Source organism: Pongo abelii, chromosome 21 (genome assembly GCF_028885655.2).
Source record: "Pongo abelii isolate AG06213 chromosome 21, NHGRI_mPonAbe1-v2.0_pri, whole genome shotgun sequence".
NCBI lineage: Eukaryota > Metazoa > Chordata > Mammalia > Primates > Hominidae > Pongo > Pongo abelii.
Genome location: NC_072006.2, coordinates 55,755,181 through 55,774,579, shown reverse-complemented (window position 1 = coordinate 55,774,579; position 19,399 = coordinate 55,755,181). Strand labels below are relative to the sequence as shown.

Below are 19,399 nucleotides of genomic sequence, written 5' to 3'. Positions count from 1 at the left end.
CTCACACTATGTACCTTGGGACTCAGTTTTCCCATCTCTAAGATGGGGTTGGTGGTGTGTTAGCAATAGAAGGAGATCAAGGAACTGAAAGTATCGGGCACATAGTAGGTGCTCAGAAAACATCAGCTGCCCTTCTACCTGCACTCTGGGAGCCTGGTTGACTTCACACAGGGTTCAGAGGGCAGAGCCATGTTGGTTTCTTGTCTGGGAGAAGAGTCCTTCTTGGCGAGGTGAATTTCTCTCCTGTCCTTACCCTGGAGCCATCAGACTCCTGGAGTCATAGCCTGGCAGCTAGAGGGAGCAGCTAATGGTCTGCTTCCTCCGCTTCCCCATTTTACAGATGGGGAAGCCAAGTCACACAATGTGGTCATTAGACTTCTTTGAGGTGACAGAGTTCATCAGTGGAGGGCTGGGCCTGAAACCCCAACTTCCTGGTTCCCAGAGTAGCTGGCTGTCTGAAATGTGTGGGGATCATCCACAGATGACAGCTTAGGGCCGAGAAGAGTCACGTCTAGGGTGGGACAGGGGAGGAGCTGAAATCCGGCCTCTGAGTAAGATTGACCTTGACTGAGCATCCAAGCGTGCCCTTTTAGGCTTGCTCCACTCACTCAGCGCCTGGTGCTTCTATGTTCATTTCCCAGGTGTTTATTGAGCACCTACTATGTGCAGTGCCGTGCCAGGCACAGGGGACACATGGCAGGTGAGATCCCTGCCCTTGGGAGTGGACGGTCTGAAACTTGTTTATAAGCAGGACACTTTCAGGTGGGGAAAATGCTGTGAAGCCAGGGAAGCCAGGTCACAGACCCAAGAGAGGAAAGGGTGTGGATTTAGGGGGGAAAATATAGGATGTGCAGTTAAATTTGAATCCCAAACAGTGAATTTCTTTAGTAAAAGTATGTTCTGTACAATGGCAAGGAGTTTGGGACATACTTATAGTAAAAAGGTATTCGTTGTTTTCTGAAATCCAAGTTTAACTGAACATCCTGTATTTTTATTGGTTAAATCTGGTAACTCTGGATAGGGAAGAGTCAGGGAGGTCTTGCTGGAGGAGATGGCTGTGAGCAGACCCCTGAAGGTGGGAAAGAGAGAGCCACAAGGACTGCTGGGAGAGTGTCCCAGGCAAAAGGAACTGCCCAGTGCCAAGGCCCCAGCGTGGAGATGAGCTTAGGGCATTTGAGGAATAGGAAGCAGGCCTGGGCGGCTGGTGCATCGTGAGAGTGAGAGCCCAGCCTGGAGAGGTGCTGCGGGGGGCAGGCCCAGCTGGGCCCTGCAGACATGGCAAGGAGTTTGGATTGAATTCCCAAAGCAACAGGTAGTTGTTGGAGGTTTTTGAGCAGGGGAGTGGCATGGTCTGGTTGATGTTTAAGAGTGCTCTGGCCATCTGTATGAACAGTGGACTGGGTTGGGGGCAGCACTCGGAGAAGCTGGGAGGTGAGTGAGCAGCTGGATCAGTTGTCCCGGTGGGGGATGGTTGGGGCAAGCCCACCAAGGAAGTAGTGGGGCAGGAGACTCGGGAATCAAGGGACTTCCTTTCCAGATCTCAGTAAATCCATTTGAGCAGTGTTACCCTGTTGGGCGGCTGAAATCCTAAGCTAGGGGGGCCATTCCTGAACCTCCCCCATCCCACCCCCATCTGCTGGGCTCATTAAGCCCATGCTTCCAGGCAGGACACATTTTTCTGCTAGTTAGCAGTCATAAAGAGCAGACTGAAATGACTTCAACCGTTTTTATTTGGCTAATTTTTAAAAGCACGGCCAGGACTGGGAAGCATCACGTGCGGTTTCCTAACATGAGCTGACACTTTGATTTCCTCCGCATTCGCCTCAAGCTCAATGACATGGTCATAGCCCGGGTGAGGATGGATTTGCCTTCCTCCTCCCAAAAGCTTGCTCATTTCTCCTGGAGTGCTGACATGAGCCCGCAGCTCCTCCAGGCTGACTGCTAAGACTCCAGCCCCAACCCACGGCCAACCCTACTGCTTCCTGGCTGCTTTGTTCCATCACAGGGTTAAATAATTGCCTGCAAAGAGAAACCAGGAAACCAACGAAAGTATAGGGGCCATACATCAGCAAACGGGCTGGTTAGCGATGCCCATTCTTCTTGCATCTAGTAGGGGTTTTCTTCTGGAGTTGACTCTGCAGTGAAGTTAAAGCAAAGGCTATAATGTCAGGTGGGTGTGGTGGCTCATGCCTGTAATCCCAGCACTTTGGGAGGCCAAGGGGGGCGGATCATCTGAGGTCAGGAGTTCAAGACCAGCCTGGCCAACATGGTGAAACTCCATCTCTACTTGAAATGCAAAAATTAGCTGGCTGTGTTGGCATGTGCCTGTAATCCCAGCTACTTGGGAGGCTGAGGCAGGAGAATCTCTTGAACCTGGGAGGTGGAGGTTGCAGTGAGCTGAGGTCGCGCCACGGACTCCTGCCTGGGCAATGGAGCGAGACCCTGTTTCAAAAACAAACACAAAACAAAGGCTATGATGTTACTTTAGCCATCCCCCCACCCCATGTTTTTTTTTTTTTTTAACTTGCGGAGTTGTGCTAAGTCTTCTCTAGACCTAACCCTTTTGCCCAAAGTGGTTGGCTCCTTTCTCTTCCCCTCTGACTAAGACTTGGAAGGGCTGTTTTCACACCAGCTGCCAGTCCTTGTTAATTTTGGATGGGGGAATTTTGCCTGAACGTCTGCTCAAGAGACCGAAGTCCTTTATTTCATCTCAGCCCAGAGCGGTAGAAGCATACTTGGTCTTCTCAGTCCTGTTCCACGGGGGTAGGTCTGCCCAGCGTCCCAGACCCAAGTTGTGGGTTGGGAGGTGGATTATACGGAACTCCTGGTCAATGGCACTGGGAATGCCGTCTGGGCTGAGTTGCTCTGATTGTGTTTGATTCCTTGTCTGCACCCATATTCCCAGCTCCTTCGTCATCAGCTGATTCCCACAAAGGACCCCATAATAAGGGCTTGGTGGTTCCTCCTTGCAGGGTCCTACAGCTGGAGAGGTCAGTGGTCAAATGTTTCCTGGACTCTAGCTGTGGGGTGCACACTGGAGGATCCTGAGGTCAATTTGTTTGTTTATTCAGCCAATATTAATAGAGCAACTATTATGTGCCAGATGCTGTAGAGCTGAGGATAAAGCAGAGAGTGAGATAGCTATAGCCCTGCTCTGGGGGATCTCACAGCCTGGGGCTGGGCAGAGATAGCAAGCCAATAAGTTGCTAAAATGATGTCAGGCTGGAAGGGAGGAGTAGAAAGTTATAAGGGGATGGTGTGGGATGAAGGCGGGGGGGTCTCCCTGAGCTGCGCCTGAAGGATGGGAAGGGGATGGTCACAGAACAGCTGAAGAAAAGCATCTTGAGAGGTGGAAACAGCAAGTTCCAAGGCCTGGAGATAGGCAGGTGTGGCTGTTGGAGGGAGAGAGAAGGCCAGTGTGTCCAACGGAGTCAGGGGAGGAAAGCTGGGTGGAGAGGCTGGGTCCCCACCTCAGTAGACATAAGCAACCCTGAGTCCACGTCTCTCTTGAGCCTGGGTGGAATGTCCAGCCCTGCCTCCCTGTCTGGGGGCCCTGGAGGGCTGGAAGGCATACATGGTCCATCTCACGGCCTGGGGTACAGCTGTGCCGGAGCTGAGTCAGAGCTGATGGTCCCAGCCCAGCCTCCCTCTCAGGCTGTGGCCCCAGAGGGCTCCTGAGAGACAGGAAAGTCAACAGGCAGCTGCAATGTGCCTTTTTCTTAAGAAAAAAAAAAAAACAAAAAACAACTTTATTTACAAATAATAAAAATATAAACAAATTAAAGTCACCATGATGTTACATGTTTCTTGAATCAGTGAAGAAAGGCATGAAGGTCTCACCTCACCCATTCAGGCCCAGCCCCAGAGGTACAACCATATGAGTAGCTTGGGGCACAGGCTTTCTAAGTTTAAGCAGACTTATGAATAGACTTACAAAGTGGCATCATGCTGTACATACAGGTCTGCAGCATTTTTTAAAAATCTGTTTTTTATTTTTTTTATTTTACTTTATTTTATTTTTTTGAGGCAGAGTCTCACTTTGTCGCCCAGGCTGGACTGCAGTGGCATGATCTCAGCTTATTGCAACCTCCACCTCCCGGATTCAAGCGATTCTCATGCCTCAGCCTCCTGAGTAGCTGGGATTACAGGCATGCGCCACCACACCCAGCTAATTTTTGTATTTTTAGTAGAGACGGGATTTCAGCATGTTGATCAGGCTGGTCTCAAAATCCTGACCTCAAGTGATCCACCCACCTCGGCCTCCCAAAGTGCTGGGATTACAGGCGTGAGCCACCGTGCCCAGCAAAATCTGCTTTCTAATATAACAGGGTCATGTTTTCAGGTTAGAAAACACAAATCTACCTAAGGGCTGCCCAGTGCTCTTCTACTGATTTTCCATACTGATTACAGATGGCCCATAATTCATTCAACCAGTCCCCTACCAATAAATACTTTCTATGACCATTTTATTTATTTGCAATGAGGAATTCAATGCAATGAAATGCAGCAAAAAACTTCAATACCCACCAAAGCACTTGGGTCAGGATGGCCCTTCAATTCTTTTTTACTGGAATCAGAACGATGCAAGACTCCAAATTCTAAAATCATAGTAATGACAGCAGTATTAACTATGCACTGGGAATTTTACTAAGCATTTCACATACACTGTCTGTTTTAATTCTCGCCACATCTTCTTAAGTTCAGTAATATTAACTTTATCTTTTTTTTTTTTTTTGAGACGGAGTTTTGCTCTTGTTGTCCAGGCTGGAGTGCAATGGTGTGATCTCGGCTCACTGCAACCTCCGCCTCCCGGGTTCAAGCGATTCTCCTGCCTCAGCCTCCCAAGTAGCTGGGATTACAGGCACCCGCCACCATGCCCAGCTAATTTTTTGTATTTTTAGTAGAGACAGGGTTTCACCATGTTGGTCAGGCGGGTCTCGAACTCCTGACCTGAGGTGGTCCACCTATCTCGTCCTCCCAAAGTGCTGGGATTACAGGCATGAGCCACCAAACCTGGCCAAACTTTATCATTTTTGCTTATGAGGAAACTGAGGCAGAGAGAGCTGCCACTTGAAAGCCACACAGTGAGTAAACTTTGGGGACAGAACTTGAACCTGAGCAGAGTGGCATCAGGCTGAGAAAACTCCATCAGCATTTATTTTTTATTTTTGAGACGGATTCTTGCTCTGTCACCCAGGCTGGAGTGCAGTGGTGCGATCTCGGCTCACTGCAACCTCCGCCTGCTGGGTTCAAGCGATTCTCCTGCCTCAGCCTCCCGAGTAGCTGGAATTACAAGTGCCCACCGCCATGCCTCGCTAATTTTTGCATTTGTAGTAGAGATGGGGTTTCGCCATGTTGGCCAGGCTGATCTTGAACTCCTAACCTCAAGTGATCCACTCGCCTCGGCTTCCCAAAGTGCTGGGATTACAGGTGTGAGCCACCACACCTGGCCCCATCAGCATTTGTTTTGAATTCCACTGCCCCATGGGAGTGCAATTCAGAGGTTGGGATTAGTGGGTTCTCCAGGCAAAAGCCCAGGACTTGTGGACCCGTGGATGTGGGGTGGAGCGGGGAGGAGGAGCCTGGGAAAATGACCCCAAGGTACCTTGCAAACCGCACACTTCCCTTAGAGACCAGCCTCCTGGAGTGTGTCTTGCACGTGCTGCATAAAATCAAGAAAGACAACGGATGTGGTCTTTCACTTCCTGTTGGGGACTTGTTTGTCCAAAACCGAGTGCAGACCCTCCATGAGAGAGTACAGGTCAGGCCAGATTCCTGGGCTGCCCTTGGAGCTTCTGGTACCAAAAGGGTGCAAAAGAAAGAAGATGGACCCTTGGCTCATAGTTTAAGTTTTGATTTCTTATTCCTGTGAGGTCTTTTTCCTCTGTGTATGTTTTTAAAGTTAATGGTGAAAAGACCCACTTTGGAAAGCAAAGGAAAATCAGGCACCATGCTGCAGTCTCCCATAACAGACTTCGTCGCTTCATAAATTCCCTCCAGCCCAAACCTGTAGGCAGAAGTATTGCAATCAGAAAATGCACTTTGGAAAATGTTTATTATTTTCTGATTTTAAAATGCTTGTGTTTTTCTCAGTAGTAACACATTGTGGAATATATGCAACAAATGATAAAGAAGACAGTGTTGAAATAATCTGTTGCCACTAGCCATAATCATAACAGATATCTGTTGAACATTTTTTTTTTTTTTGAGATGGAGTTTCGCTCTTGTTGCCCAGGCTGGAGTGCAATGGCATGCTCTCAGCTCACTGCAACCTCCATCTCTGGGTTCAAGAGATCCTCCTGCCTCAGCTCCCCAAGTAGCTGGGATTACAAGTGCATGCCACCATGCTGACTAATTTTTTGTATTTTTAGTAGGGACGGGATTTTACCATGTTGGCCTGGCTAGTCCCAAACTCTTGACCTCAGGTGATCCGCCTGCCTTGGGCTCCCAAAGTGCTGGGATCACAGGCATGAGCCACTGCACCCGGCCCCAGACATTTATATAATACCCTGCTTGGGTCTGTTACCATATTTAATCTTCAGAACGACCCCATAAGGTGTGGGTACTATGATTATCTCCATATGTTGGATAAGAGGCAGGGAGAGAGGTCGTGTGATATCTAAGGTCTCACAAATCATTGGGGATAGTCAGGGATTTGAAGCTGGGTGTGTCTGCTCCAAAGTTTGGGGTACACAGGAGTAAAATGGCAGAGCGCTGGGGTGACAGAAGTTGGTTATGACTGCAGGGCATGGCCAGGAAGGCTCAGGGTTCCAGTCAGTGTGTTGTGGAAGGCCTGGCAGAGAACACTGGAGAGGGCAGGACTTTCCCCCTGTCCCCCATGGGCGTCCTTCCCTGTGACCCACACTTACCGGGCTCTAGGGAGGCTGAGGGATGTGGCGGCTCACCGCCTCACTTCGGGGCCTCCCGAGGAAGGGCTGGTTGCTGTGGCTGGAACTCAGAGGAGAGGAACTAGACGGAGGAGCTGCAAGGCACAGGGATCTGAAACTGCGTGAAGAGTGCTGACTCTGAGGCCAGGCTGCCTGGGTTCCAATCCGGCTTCCCCACAGGGTCTGGCTGGGTGACCTTGGCCTGCGCTCTTGCCTCTCTGTGCCTGGTGTCCTCCCCTATAAGATGGGGTGAGGAGACCTGCCTCCTATGGGTGCTGTACAGATGAGAAAAGCCCATGTATACGAGGTGCTTAGAGTGATGCTAGGCATGTAGTGAGTGCTCATAAGACTCAGGGGTAAGAGCAGTGCCTGGAGAGGCTGGAACGAGGGTAGGAGCCGGGTTGTGCTGGGCCTTGAGAGCCACAGTGAAGCTTCCATGGTATCTTGAGGGCACAGCAAAGCAGGGAAGGGCTTGAAATCTGCATCTGCATGAATCTTTGTGGTGAGTGACCCTACAAAGGTCCCATCCACATGAGATCTTTCTCCAGCCTCCCAGGAACCTTCTAGCCTCACAGTGATCTGGTAAGCTTCTCTTGTGTAACAACCTTGACGTGTCTTTGAAGCCATCTCTTTGTTATTAGATTATGTCAGTTGTTGCTTAAAGGCTGTGATTTAATAACTACTGTGGGTCTTTGCACAGCCCCCTTGCTTCTCTGGGCCTCAATTTCCTCGTCTGCCAGTGCAGGGCTGGCTAGTTTCTAAGGATACTCTCAAGAACCTGTGTGCTGGAATTCTATGGCTGTCAGTGGGAAGAGTTTTGTCTGCCATGCACACCCACCAGAGGTGGGAAAAGCTCTCTTGTTCGTGTTGGGTCCCTTGACCCGGAGAGGACAGTCCATGAGAACTCTCCTCCTGGTGACGCCCTTTTCGTTGGACCGCCATTTTGTATTTTCTGTTTCATCTGCCACTTATTGGTGTGAGCCTAGGAAGACAGCTGGGAATGGAAGCTTTATGGATCCTACTTAATACTTCCTGACCACATTTCCAGCTACTATTTTCTCCCTTTCCTCCCCATTATGAACTTCTGAAAATGACCCTTTTTTTTTTCAAAGCAAGCTCATGTAAGTGGAAAAAGAAATGATGCTGTTGGTGGCAGAATTCAAGAATTCAATTCAGGCAAGGAGAGTCTATGGGGGAGGGTGACAAACCAAACATCAACATGTTGCCATTTCCGCTGTTCATTTCTTACTCAGTCTTCAGGCTTCAAGCTCACTTTGCAGTTGTGGATGAGGACACACTTTTTGATGAAGACCCTAGCCTGGCCTGTACAGTCACGCTCCTGGTGGTGACCTCTACCTGAAAAGGGGACATGTTTCTCTGTTGGGTGGTCTTTGACTTGTCTTTGACAAAGAAATGAGGATTGTCCCTGACTAGTTCTGTACAGGACTTTGCACACTGAAAGGACTCAGGTCTTGATGACTTCGCTTCCAATTCCTCGATGTCCATCCAGTGATCTTCCCTTGCTTCCTTTTGGGCATCAGACATGCCTGCTCAGTTGTCTGAGAAAACAGGGGGTCGAGGTATTCTGTCCTCATCAAGGGGGCATGTGTGATGTTAGCCTTTGGCATTTTCTTGACCTCACCAGCAGCCTTTGGAGCCGCTGACACTTCTGTCTGTTCAGTCATGAGATGTTGATCAGGCATTTGCGTGTGTTGGGGAGATGGTGATGAATATGACTTGGTCCCTACAGCAGGGACCAAGGGACACTAGAGTGAGAGTCAGTACATGAACCACCTGCTCTCTTCCCTTTTAACATAGCCCATGCCTTGCTGAGTCATTTCAGGAATTGCGCTGTAAGGTCAGGACTTACAGACTTAATTGTTACAAAGGGCTCTAGCGTGTTCATTGCTTGTTCCTTGTTAAGATCATCTAGAGAGCAATCACAAGACTTTATGTTAATTTTTCATGGGGGAGGTAGGTGGGAGTATGTTTAAGTAATGCTTGAAACCCAGATTTCATTGGGTGAATCTTAAGAGCCAAGACTATATGGGTTCAAACCTAAGCAATCACAGAAGATGCGAATAGCTGTGCTTAAAAGTAGGGAGGGGTTCATTGGTCAAACCTTGGGAAGTGCTATGTACTCTAGCCCACCTCGGAGAGTTACTCTGCACAGCAGCATGTTAAAGCTTCTGAGAAGTCCTGCAGTGAAGAAAGCCATTTGACTTTGACTCAGCAGTTTCCAAATGCTTATTAGCATGTAGATTTTTTCCCCCTTCTCATAAAACTATTTAATATCCTTCAGAACCAATGTTCCACAAAACACCCTGGAAATACTTGTTGAAATTATTTGTTTCAGCTGAAAACTGCTCAATGACCAGTATAGGTGGTCAGCAAGAGAAATCAATTATTTGCAAATGCAGAGTTTTTATTTTTTTGGGGGCCCAACTTCTTGGCCCCAAACAGGGGAAGTAGTGTTCTGCTTCTGGACAGGAGAGTTTACTGAGCAAAACCTCTTCATCAGTTGTTATGACTGACATGAGATCCAGGCTGTCTGCTGAGGAAAGGTGGAGGGTGAGCCCCCGTCTTTCTGCTCTTCAGTGATTTGTGAGCCAGGACACCACTGAAGTCACTGGCTTCCCTCATGACTTGGGGCCGCATCTTTAAGCCTGTGTTCTCAGACCACCAAGGAGGCATGTCTGGGATAGTCAGGGATCTGTCATGTTGCTTCTCTAACAGCTTTGGCGTAGAATAAAGTGCAACATATAACAATGCTTTTTAAAATTATTTATTTATTTATTTGTTTGTTTTGAGAGAAAATCTCACTCTGTTGCCCAGTCTGGAATGCAGTGGTGCAATCTTGGTTTGCTGTAACGTCTGCCTCCTGGGTTCAGGCAATTCTCATGCCTCAGCCTCCCAAGTAGCTGGGATTACAGGCACCTGCCACCACACCTGGCTAATTTTTGTATTTTCATTTTTAGTAGAGATGGGGTTTCACCATGCTGGCCAGGCTGGTCTCGAACTCCTAGCCTCAAGTGATCCATCTGCCTTGGCCTCCCAAAGTGCTTGGATTACAGGCATAAGCCACCATGACCAGCCCTTAATAATGCCTTTAAAAAAAAAAAAAAAAAAGAAAGATATATAGACATTCAGACACAGGGGAAAAATGATGGTAGGATTGTGGACAGTTTCTATTTTTTTTCTTATTTTCTGTTGTCCTGTTTCCTTTCTTCTGGCTGTCAACATTATTTTATTTTAAAAAATTTTAAAATATAACTTCAACTTTTATTTTAGATTTGGGAAGTACATGTGGTTTGTTACATGGGTATATTACATGACACTGAGGTTTAGGTATGAATGAGCCTGTCACTCAGGCAGTGAGCATAGTACCCAATTGGTAGATCCCTGGTCGCTGTCTCCCACCTCCATTAGTCCTCAGTATCTGCTGTTCCCATCTTCATGTCCGTGTATACCCCATGCTTAGCTCCCACTTATAAATGAGAACATGTGGCATTGAGTTTTCTGTTCCTGCCTTAATTTGCTTAGGACAATGTTGCCTTGTTTTCTGTTGACACCATGTCTTCCTTTTGGAAAAAGGAAATATTTATATGTATAAATACATACGTACACACACTTGCACATATTGACACATACACACCTTACTGAAATGACATATATGTAAGCTAAGATAAACAGAAGTTGGTGAGTTTTTGTCTTAAATCTTTGGTTTCTAATAGTTCCTTCAAAGTCTGTCATTTTTGAATTTTTCTAGATGGGCAGCAAATTTGGGAGATGGAAGCCACGGTGGATAAGGACAAGAGCCAGCCCGTAAGCATGTGACACACTGACTATCAGGCAGCTGAGTGTCTCTCAATCCCCCTCACGTTTCCCTCTTTCATGCTCTTTCCTTCTTTCCCTCCTTCCTTCATCAGTGTCCCCCAGAGCTTTGGACCTAACAGATACTCAATATGTGCATATTAATGAGTGAATTCAACATTTATTGGGCACCACACTCTGTGATTTGTAACTGTGACTTCTTATTATATTTTGATGGAGTATTATTTTTTGCTGCCGCTGACAAGTTAAATTCCCCTGAAATCGAACTTCCCCTGTAAACCAGTGAAAGGCACATCAAAACACCCATAGACAGTGGGCTGCCTGGATGCGCTTAGGGTCTGGGTAGGAACTGAGACATGATTGCAGTTAAGTTCATGACAACTCCTTCCTTATAGAACATGCTTTTTGTTGAGATCCCTGAATATCGGAACAAGCACATCCGCACACCTGTAAAAGTGAACTTCTACGTCATCAATGGGAAGAGAAAACGAAGTCAGCCTCAGCACTTTACCTACCACCCAGGTAAGGAGTGTCTCTGACGACCCCTTTGGTATTGAGAGGCAGTACAGGCACAGGGCTCGGGACTCCTGAAGTCTGCTCCTAGCCGGGTAACTTTGGACAGATGACTCAACCTCTCTGAGCCTCAGTTGCATCGTCTGTGAGACAGCATCTTCCTTATAAGGGTTCTGGAAATTAAATGCACATAAATCCTTAGCACAGTGCAAAGTAAGCTGATGTCAGTGATATTAGCTCTTATTGCCTTAGTACCTTCCTTTAGGGGAAGGGGGAATAGAAGAAGGGTGTGTGTATGCATGTTCAACAGAAGGGTGCTATGTGGATGACTCCTGTCCCTGGCTTAGATTTGATCATGATAGAGGGGCTATGCCCTAAAACCTGCAGAATCTTTATGTGACCCCCCCGATTTGAGTCATCACCCCATGGCCTAATGGAGTGACTGGTGAATAACTGGGTCAGGAAGTCTCATTCCCACAAAGTACAGCCCCAAGAAAGGTGATGAGTACCATTTTTTCATTCATTCATTTGTCCAGAAAATATCTGAGTGTCAGGCACTGTTCTTGGCTTGTGGACACGGCTGTGAACACTACAGGGTAAGAATCCCTGTCCATGTGGAACTGCCATTCTAACAGAGGGGATTAGGTCATAGATAATGTTGATATTATTGATATGTTGGATTACGATTGGGGCTGTAGAAAAGGTGGACAGGAACAGCCAGGGGAAGCATAATTTTAAATTTAAAAAATGCTTCTCTGAGCTCTCCCTTGGGAAATAGGCTATAGGCTTCCCAGGCTGAGAAAGACCTGCTAGCTATCTTCCAAGATTGGAAACCTATAATTCGAGAGAATCACCCAGGGTATAATTTCCATCCTATGACAGTTTCTCAGGGAGCCTCTGGGCTGCTAGAAGCATTACACTGAGGGGTGCCCTGGCAGCCTTGCCTTGGTGAGCTTGACTTGTGCCCACAGTTTTGTGTTGACCCTTGTGAGGACACTGCTGTCTTGGGACAGACATGACACTCTTATCAGGGGCAGGGTTCAGGTCACCAGGACCCAAAACTGTGGGAGATCGCTGGGGTGGGGCTCTAGACTGCAGCTCAGGAATCCCTTTGAGCAGACATGCTCTCAGTTATGTTTCATGGTGCTGTCTCCTCTCATTTGTGGCCCGGCCTTGGCTCTTGTCTGGTTGAGCATGACTGGAGTGAGCTCTCATTTGTGGCCCGGCCTTGGCTCTTGTCTGGTTGAGCATGGCTGGAGTGAGCTCTCATTTGTGGCCCGGCCTTGGCTCTTGTCTGGTTGAGCATGGCTGGAGTGAGCTCTCAGTCTCCCAGATGGGCCAGGGAGTGAGGTGATGGCCTTTGAATGGCACCTCGAGGGACAATTTCTGTGGTTAGAGACAGCCTTGCCTAGTCTCCTTATCTCCTCCAATCCCCAATACTTGGAGGTCCCCCACCACACACACACACACACACACGCACGCGTGCACACACGCGTGCACACACACACATGCACGCACACTTGGTCACAGTCCTGTCACTGACTCATTCACTCCAGTAAAAAGAAAACTGATTCCTCAACTCCTGGGATTGGTAATGCTTTAGTATGGATGTTGGGAAGGAGCGATTTCAGTGATTGGTGCTGGGCGGGGAGAAAGGAATGGCCACAAGTAGTAGTCATGATGGATGATCATAGCAAGAGAATAGCAGCGACAGCAAGCATTGAGCACTTACTGTATGCCAGCCACTGTGCTCAGTGCTTTGCACACACATCTTATTTAATCCTCCCGATGATCTCGTGGGGGTAGGTATGATTGTTCCTGCCAGGTAACAGACGGGGAAACTGAGGCTTGAGACAGTAGTGCTCATTCCCCCAAAGCACTACAGAACGGAGGAAGGGAACAGTCACTATTTGCTGATTCCTTTGTCTAGAAAATATCTGAGTGCCCATTAAGTACCAGGTGCTGTTTTGGGCCATGAGAATCAAAAACCAGACAAAAGTCCTCTCTTTGAGGAGCTGACATTTGGAGGTGGGGTGTATTCAGGTAATAAATCAGCATGTAAAGCATCTATGACATTTCTGACGGGGATAAGCAGTAGAAAGGAAAGCAAGCGGAGACAGGAGCTGCTGGGATAGAAAGAGGGGGAGGCATCATCTGAAATCAAGCATTCTCCTCTGAGCTGTCACCTGGAGAGATAGGCTGTGAACATCCCAGGGCTGAGTCAGACCTCCCAGCCACCTTTCCAATACTGGAAAAATCTATAACCCAAGATGTTCATGGCCAGGGTAAAATTTCCTACCTAAGACAATTGCATGGGGAGCCTTTTGCCCAAGGCTGATAAGTGATGGGGACCAACTGTTTGTCCCACCCGTATGGACTCCCAAGGCCATGTTCCCAAGCACCGTCCACGAATCCTCCGTGCACATCCGTGGCTCACTGCCACGGGTGCCCCTATGTGCTCTTTTCTCCTCCCAGTCCCAGCCATCAAGACGGAGCCCACGGATGAATATGACCCCACTCTGATCTGCAGCCCCACCCACGGAGGCCTGGGGAGCCAGCCTTACTACCCCCAGCACCCGATGGTGGCCGAGTCCCCCTCCTGCCTCGTGGCCACCATGGCTCCCTGCCAGCAGTTCCGCACGGGGCTCTCATCCCCTGACGCCCGCTACCAGCAACAGAACCCAGCGGCCGTACTCTACCAGCGGAGCAAGAGCCTGAGCCCCAGCCTGCTGGGCTATCAGCAGCCGGCCCTCATGGCCGCCCCGCTGTCCCTTGCGGACGCTCACCGCTCTGTGCTGGTGCATGCTGGCTCCCAGGGCCAGAGCTCAGCCCTGCTCCACCCCTCTCCAACCAACCAGCAGGCCTCGCCTGTGATCCACTACTCACCCACCAACCAGCAGCTGCGCTGCGGAAGCCACCAGGAGTTCCAGCACATCATGTACTGCGAGAATTTCGCACCAGGCACCACCAGGCCTGGCCCGCCCCCGGTCAGTCAAGGTCAGAGGCTGAGCCCGGGTTCCTACCCCACAGTCATTCAGCAGCAGAATGCCACGAGCCAAAGAGCCGCCAAAAACGGACCCCCGGTCAGTGACCAAAAGGAAGTATTACCTGCGGGGGTGACCATTAAACAGGAGCAGAACTTGGACCAGACCTACTTGGATGATGGTAAGACGCTTGAGTTTTGTCACTGCCTGTAAGGATGGTGCCCTGAAGCATCTCTGCCCAGGAAGTTCACTGCATGGCCTACAGATTCCGTAACCTCTTTGGGCCTCAGTGTCCCCATTTTAATTTAAGGAGGTTGAATAATATGCCCCGAAAGCCACCCCTAGCTCTGTGCAAGAATTACCTCCCAGCAGTAGTTGCAGAGGGGAAGCAGTAACAATTTCAGATGCCCCCCTCCAGAATTGCCCCCATAGAACAAGCAAATGAGGGCAACCCGGCATCCCCTGGGTCATGAACTGGGTCCATTTAACTGCTTCCACACTCTTTCCAATTGCCAGATTTAGACTGAGGCCAAGAAAATAGAAAAGAAGGAAAGCTAACCTCTTTTCATTCCTGTACAGAAAAAAATCCCACTTTATAGCCCTCTTTTGTATATTTGAGGGAGGGAGAGGGAGGAAAAGGAAGAAGAAAGCTCATTGAAAAGTGGCTTTATCAGAACAGCTTGCAGGCAGGCTGCGGGCACTTCTCTACCCTGTGCTGGTGGAACAGAGATGCGCATTGATGGGAAGGAAGCAGTGGGCTTCCGCTGTGGTGAGCCCAGCTGATGGGTGGTTTGGGCCAAGGAAAAGATGCAGGGGAGGCTTTGTGTGAGTCTGTAGGTGCCCGTTTATGGGCAAGGGGTCTGGCCAGAGGGTAGTCTTGCGGAGCAGCTGTGATGAGGTGTTGGTCCAGGATCTCAGGGAAGAAGGACAAACCACATTGCTAAGACTCACCTGGGAGCCGCAAGGTGCATTGGGAGGTCGGAGAGGGTGGGATGAGCAGAGCAGCCTTGCCTTGGGGGCTCCAGACAGAAAAATAGGCTGTTGGACTTTCTTTACCTTCGTTTTTCTTTTAAAAATTTTTTGTGGATATATAGCAGGCATATATATTTATGGGGTACATGAGATGTTTGGAGACAGGCATGCAAAGTGAAATAAGCACATATAGAAAATGGGGTATCCATCCCCTCAAGCATTTATCTATTGAGTTGCAAATCCCATGACACTCTTTACGTTATTTAAAAATGTACAGTTAAGCGACTGGAGTTTTTTCTTAATAGAAGAAGGAAAAACCTAAATTGCTGGCTGTCATTCCCAGTTCCAGTCCTGTATTTTATAGGCAGTAGCATCTGATATATGCTGAAACCTCAATTATTTCAGAAAATTAACTCTCAGGAGCCCAGCCAAGGGGTAGGAAGTAAAGCAAAAGCTTTGAAACAGCCACAATAGTTACCATCAAGACCGGGTACTAAATTTCATATACCGCAGTGCCAGAAATATCCTCTGCTGCATAGTCAGAGGCTGTTGATCTTTACGAAATGTCTTGACAAGCCAGGTTATCTGGGGGCTCTGTGACTTCTGGTATTCTCCATACCCGATCCCTAGGGAGACAGTCGATCAAAAACGTCCCTGAACTCACCAAGCAAAGACCTCTGGGGCCACTTCTTGTAGGGTCATCCTGCCCCACGTGCCTTACAAGGCTGACCTCTAGGTATTGCTCTGTTAATAATTGATCCGTTTGATCCTGAATAATCAAGCACAGGTTGAGTTAGGGTCATGGTGCTCTGTTTTGAAATGGACACCTGCATGCAATCCATCCTTGAACAATTTACATTCACAATGGTGAAAATAATGTTTTGGTGCTTATTTTCAAGGGGGCAGTCATGTAGAGAATTAACTAAGGCAGAACGTGGTGGATCAATGAAGCACGGTCGTAACCAGATCCCTCTCCATGTGAGGCCTTGGGGGATTGATTGTATTGGAGAGGAGGTGCTTTATAAATAAATGAGTGTCTGTGCAGGGCTGGATAATTTTCCCCAGCTGACTCTGCACCTAGGGCTGGTCTGGTCTCCAGAGCGAGAAACACACTGGCCTCTCCTACCCTGTCCATCCCTTGTTAAAGGCAAATGGTGAGTGCCTTGGATATTGGGGCACCCATGTCCAAGTGGCCTGAGGTGGTCATGACTGGCTATGGCAGCCCCAGATCCATAGATGTCCTTGCCGTTTCCACATAAGTTTATGTTAAAGAGAAAGCAGCTGAGCACCGAGACCCTTTTGGGCCTCCTGAGGCCCTTTCTGAATTCAGGCAGGTTCAAAGTCGTGGTGAGGGGGAGTCCCACTAGGTCCAAACCTGAGTCAGCTCTAAAGATGTCTCAGAGAACTGAGCGAGGTGAAATTTAGGTACGTGCTGTATGACCCCAGCCCATGGGATGTTAGGAGCTATTTTCTGAAGGAGGGTTCCATGGCTTTAAAAGATGAAAAAACTAGGTTAAACCAAGTTTTTTTGTTTTTGTTTTTGTTTAATTATTTGTTGTGGGACTTCTGAGAGGCTTTATCGTGCTAGCGGACATTATAAGTCTCTAGAACGAGGGGGCGTAGCACAAGGAGAGCGCATCGCACACTCCAGGTGGTGATGTCCACACTGGATTGTACTGTGTTCTGCAAGAATGGAGGCCTGGGAGTCGTGCTACACAGCTGACCTGGAAGCTCTTTTCCTAATACTTGGCAGAAATAACATAAAGGAAGCTCAAGAGCTCTGAAGCGCAGCACTGCCCTGTCCCCTGTGCCATAGTCCGGCTTCTCAATTTGGGGGCTGCAGATTCCTGAGGCCAGAGTAGGATGGGGCAGTGGAATGGTTTCCACCCGTGTGACCTCCAAAAGGCAGCAAGTGCCACTAGTTATGTTCAGTGCTCCACCGGCCTTGTCTCCAAGGCTCCGCCCAACCCAGGACCCTCCAATGGGCAGGTCCCCTGGTGGCTCGTGCCCAGTGGCAAGCCCCAGACTGCATTTCCACTGTAGCCACCGAGAAGATGTTGGTGCAGTTTTGTCTCTCAACTGCCAGAATTTCAAATTCTCCTAGCCCATCTCCTAGCTAGTCTGTCTAGCCCATGCATCCGTGGAACATTCCAGATGTGCCACCATCAGCTGTATGGATATGAGATTTGGATGTCTTGGTTTGCTGTGTTGTGTTATTTCTGACAAGTAAACTGGAAAATCCCCTGGGTCATTCCTTGGGTGTCTGGCGGGGCAACTTCCTCGGTCTTTAGGTCCTTTTCTGTCCCTTTCGTTTATGATTTCAAGGGAGTCTGTCGCACATGGCGCATATTTGGCTGCACGGGGCCCGTGCTAAACCCCAGGGTGCTGTGCTGCCCGTGCATGGGCATTTCTGGTTTGTCATTTATTTCCCTTGGGATTTTGCCAAAGTGGGCTTTCCTTGGAAACTTTGTAAGAGCTGGGCTTATGCGTTTTGAGGGTTGAGGGAAGGTTCTGTGGCTGGAAAAGGAAGCAGTCACCAGTGGACACACAGGTCCTCCCTCCCCCGCACAAGTGCAAACAAACCATCTTTGAAGCTGATCCCGCCCCTGCCCTGGGGTCCAGGGAAGCCCCTGGCTCTGAGTTATCGTTTCCTGCACCTTGGCCAGTGATCCCAGCATCGCGTCTGGGCATCCCACCCCGCTCCCTCGTGGGGCATCTGTGCTTTATCTCAGCCCTTCCCGCCTGCATTCCTGCACACAGACGCCGGCTGGCTTGGCCCCGTTTGTTCTTGGAATGCCAAGGCGCTCCTTCTGCTTTCTCCACTCTGAGTACCTGAGACGTTTTCAAGAAGTCTCTTTGGAAAAGCAAAATAAGTAATATTCCAGGGCCAAAGGCATCCACTCCCCCGAGCCCCGTGTTTCTCCACCCACCCCAATTCAGGCACTTTCTTACAGTTCTTCAAAAACATATGGTTCATACACTGTCACTTGCGTTCTCTCTGCTGTCATCCCCCTTCCGTGACTAGTCCCTTGTTCTAAGGCCCCAAGTTGTACCTGGGGAACACCAGCAGCTCCTAGCAGTAGCTGCTTCTGGGACCTAATTCTTCCTTACCTTTCTCCCCTACTCCTCTCTCCTCTCCAACCCTCCCTGTCCTTAACCCTTCCTTCTTCCCTCTCTCCCTCCCTCTGTGTCCTTGACCCTTGACTTCTCTGTCCTTGACCCTCCTTCCCTCTCACCCACTAGTATTTTCTGGCTGTCTACTCTGTGCTGGGCACTGTTCTGGGACTTAGGGATCCACTAGTGAACAAGTGAAATGAAATCTTTGCTCTCACGGTGATTGTTTGGTAAGGGAGATAGACATTAGCATGGAAGGCAGTAAGTAAGCAAGTGAAATTCAGACAGCGATGAAAGCGACAGGGGAAATTCCATGGGGTTAGGAGCGAGACGGTGGCTGCCTGGTTTGGGGGTGAGGTTGGACCCTGCAGATGAGTGTACAGAAAGGCCACTCTGAAGAGGCGGCCTTTGGGGATGGATGCAGACCTGGGGAGGTCTGAGGGAAGAGTGTTTCAGGGAGAGGGAACGCAGGTGGCGGAGGCCACGAACTCGGAGACGTGGGCTTGCTCCCGCAGGCTTTTAGCAGCAGTGCAGCATGGGTTGATTTACTGTTTGAAAAGATCACTCTGGCTGCCTTTGTAAAATGGACTATAGGGAGGCAAGGGTTGAAAAAACGGAGATGAGTGAAATTGAAAACGAATCCCATGACAGGAGCGTGATGGAAGGCGGTGCATTTCACAGGGGGTGTGCCCCACAGGCCCTGTCGTGAGCGCAGTTACTTAAAAAGCAACTGGAATTGCCCAGATGTGATCAATACACGGGTAATTCTCAGCACTTCCCTTGCATAAAATGAGGGGCGGCTGCACTTTTTACCGCTCAGGACGCAAGCAAGCAGGAGAGGCGCTGGGGAAAGTGGACTCAGAGGTGACTCTTACTAGCGCTCTTGTGGTGCATTCTAGGAGCTGTGCTGACTCCACAGCTGAACTGGGGGTGCAGAGGTCATCGGGTCATCTCACCACCAAACCCACCACAGGTTTTGAAGTAGAGAACTTACTACAGCTGCCCAGAGACTCAGCCACAGATGAGAGAACTTGGGGGCAGGGGTGTGGCCTGGGACTCAAAGGAGATGTTTTGCCCCATTCTGGAAACATCCAG

The 19,399-nt window shown here is 49.1% G+C and overlaps 1 protein-coding gene across 3 annotated transcripts in view; it reads left to right on the top strand.

The window, feature by feature from the left end:
* The window catches only part of NFATC2 (nuclear factor of activated T cells 2), a 177,122-nt gene that overhangs the window by 116,774 nt on the left and 40,949 nt on the right, over nt 1–19,399 (top strand). For all 3 annotated transcript variants that reach the window (XM_063720558.1, XM_002830424.5, XM_002830425.6), the window contains exons 7-9: nt 10,657–10,712; nt 11,117–11,243; nt 13,710–14,399. In XM_063720558.1, the coding sequence (XP_063576628.1) occupies nt 10,657–10,712; nt 11,117–11,243; nt 13,710–14,399 (873 nt within the window). The remainder of the gene's footprint in view (nt 1–10,656; nt 10,713–11,116; nt 11,244–13,709; nt 14,400–19,399) is intronic.